The sequence below is a fragment of the Austrofundulus limnaeus genome, unplaced genomic scaffold, assembly GCF_001266775.1.
Source record: "Austrofundulus limnaeus strain Quisiro unplaced genomic scaffold, Austrofundulus_limnaeus-1.0 Scaffold358, whole genome shotgun sequence".
NCBI lineage: Eukaryota > Metazoa > Chordata > Actinopteri > Cyprinodontiformes > Rivulidae > Austrofundulus > Austrofundulus limnaeus.
The window spans coordinates 278278-280215 of NW_013952760.1; the positions used below are offsets into that span (position 1 = coordinate 278278).

At 43.4% G+C, this 1938-nt stretch overlaps 1 protein-coding gene across 1 annotated transcript; it reads right to left on the minus strand.

The window, feature by feature from the left end:
• Positions 1–1586: 1586 nt before the first annotated feature.
• On the minus strand, positions 1587–1932 carry LOC106528095 (keratin, type I cytoskeletal 13-like). Its single transcript, XM_014023171.1, has 2 exons — positions 1924–1932; positions 1587–1848 (listed from the first exon to the last, which is right to left on the minus strand). Exons 1-2 carry the CDS (start codon positions 1924–1926, stop codon positions 1621–1623), a joined length of 231 nt encoding a protein of 76 aa, XP_013878625.1. The 5' UTR covers positions 1927–1932; the 3' UTR covers positions 1587–1620.
• Between the last annotated feature and the right edge of the window lie 6 nt (positions 1933–1938).

Here is a 1938-nt window from a genome sequence, read left to right on the forward strand (position 1 = left end):
AAACAGTGGTGGTGGTGAACCGCTTCTCCCCCCGAGATGCCGGTTGGTGGACCAGAATCACCTCGAAGCYGTACGGAAGTATTTTTCCATGTCCTCTCCGAACTCCTCCCACACCYGAGGTTTTGCCTCAGTGACCACCCGAGTTGCAATCCGCTTGGATTGCAGATACCTATCAGCTGCTTCCAGAGTCCCACAGGTCAAAAAGACCCGACAGGACTCCTTCTTCAGCCTGACAGCATCCCTCACTGCCGGTGTCCACCAGTGGGTTCGAGGGTTGCTGCATTGACAATTATTTATGAATGGATAAATTCATGGTTCTATAAATAAATAAATATGCAGAGAGCAGAATCAAATGGTWGACCTAAAGTTACGCCCATGGTGCAGCCTCTGGATGTGTTTCACATCAGGTTCTGGTTCTGGTGGTTYTGGTGAAATCAGGCTTCTTTCCTGCTCAGTCAATGTAAACTGCAGCTGGAGGGTAGTTTTCTGTTCTCACCTGGTGTCTTCTGCTGCTCCAGGTTTGGACATGTTCATGGTTTGTAACAAGTGGTTATTTGAGCTTTCTGTTGTCTCAACCCAGTCTGTCTTTTTTTGTGCCGCTCACTGGGTACTTCCTAGTTTTTTTGAGCCATTCTTTTATAAATGGTTGTAGGTAAAAATCCCAGAACATCATTAGTTTCTGAAATATTCGGACCCACAATCACTCCACGACCCAGGTCCCTTCAGTCCTTTTTCTTCCTCGTTCTGATGCCCAGTTTTCTCTGTGCCTTAAAGCACTGATGCTGCCATCTGATTGGCTGCTTAGATAACAATGATCTGAACAGTAACACTAACCCAAATGAAGTGATTGATGAGTGTTATTAATATTATTATAATATTTGAACATTTTTATTGTATGTTTGACACTAATGGATTTCATATCTTGCTCCACCTGGTGGTCATCAAAAGAAAAACAGACAAAACAAACTTCTTGTTTTATTGTTTTATTTTAAAGTTCATCTTAATTTGGTTGTTTTTTTCACAGCTCCTCCTGCTGGAGCTCTCAGGGAGACGTTCTGTTTGAGGAATTAATCACCTTCCCATCCACYGTCTCCTCCATCCTGATAATGAGTTTTTTGTTGGGGGTGGTGTTGGTGGGACACGTGCTGCAAATGAGACAAAATGTTGGATTATTGACTGGATGCAGCTCACTGTAATATGAGATTTTAGGTAAAAGTTTACAGTTTCAGTCAAAGCTCTGCACAATAACAGGTCCTTTTAACCATAATAAATCTCTAAAAATACYGTTGGTTGTAAAAAGTTAGTTTAAAGGTTTGATTTATTATTTTATTTTTATCTGCACACTTAAATGTTTCTTAAAGGATTCCTGGTTTCTGTTTGTCTTTATGCAGACGACACGCTGCTGTTCTGCTCTTCAACCTGAAGTTTTTCAAAACATTTTCAACTGAAAAACTGCACTTTTAGGAAACTTTGGCTGTGTTAATACTAACACACGATGCAGTTATCATGTGTTAGACCTTCTGTGATGTTCTTAAAGTAGAAAACCTTTAATAAGAGGACAAACCGGGGGACAGCAATGAGAACATTTTATGACAGTTTATGAGGATATGAAAAGTATTGTCACTTGTCACTTGCCTCTCCGTCCAGCAGCCTCCTGTACTCTGCRATCTCCATCTCCAGTCTGGTCTTGATGTCCAGAAGGGTCTGGTATTTGTGTCCCTGCCACTCCAGGTCGGCCCTCAGCTGCATCAGCTGCTCCTCCAGACATGTGACCTGCATCTGATAGCCTGCCAGTTTCTGGGCGTAGCGGCCTCGTGTCTCTGCCAGCGTGGCCTCCAGGCCGGCTTTCTGTGGGGACAGAAGACGTCCTGATTGGTTGGTGGTCTCAGACTGTGGACAGGAAGATGTTTGTCTGAGGCTCACCATGCTGAGCTGTGA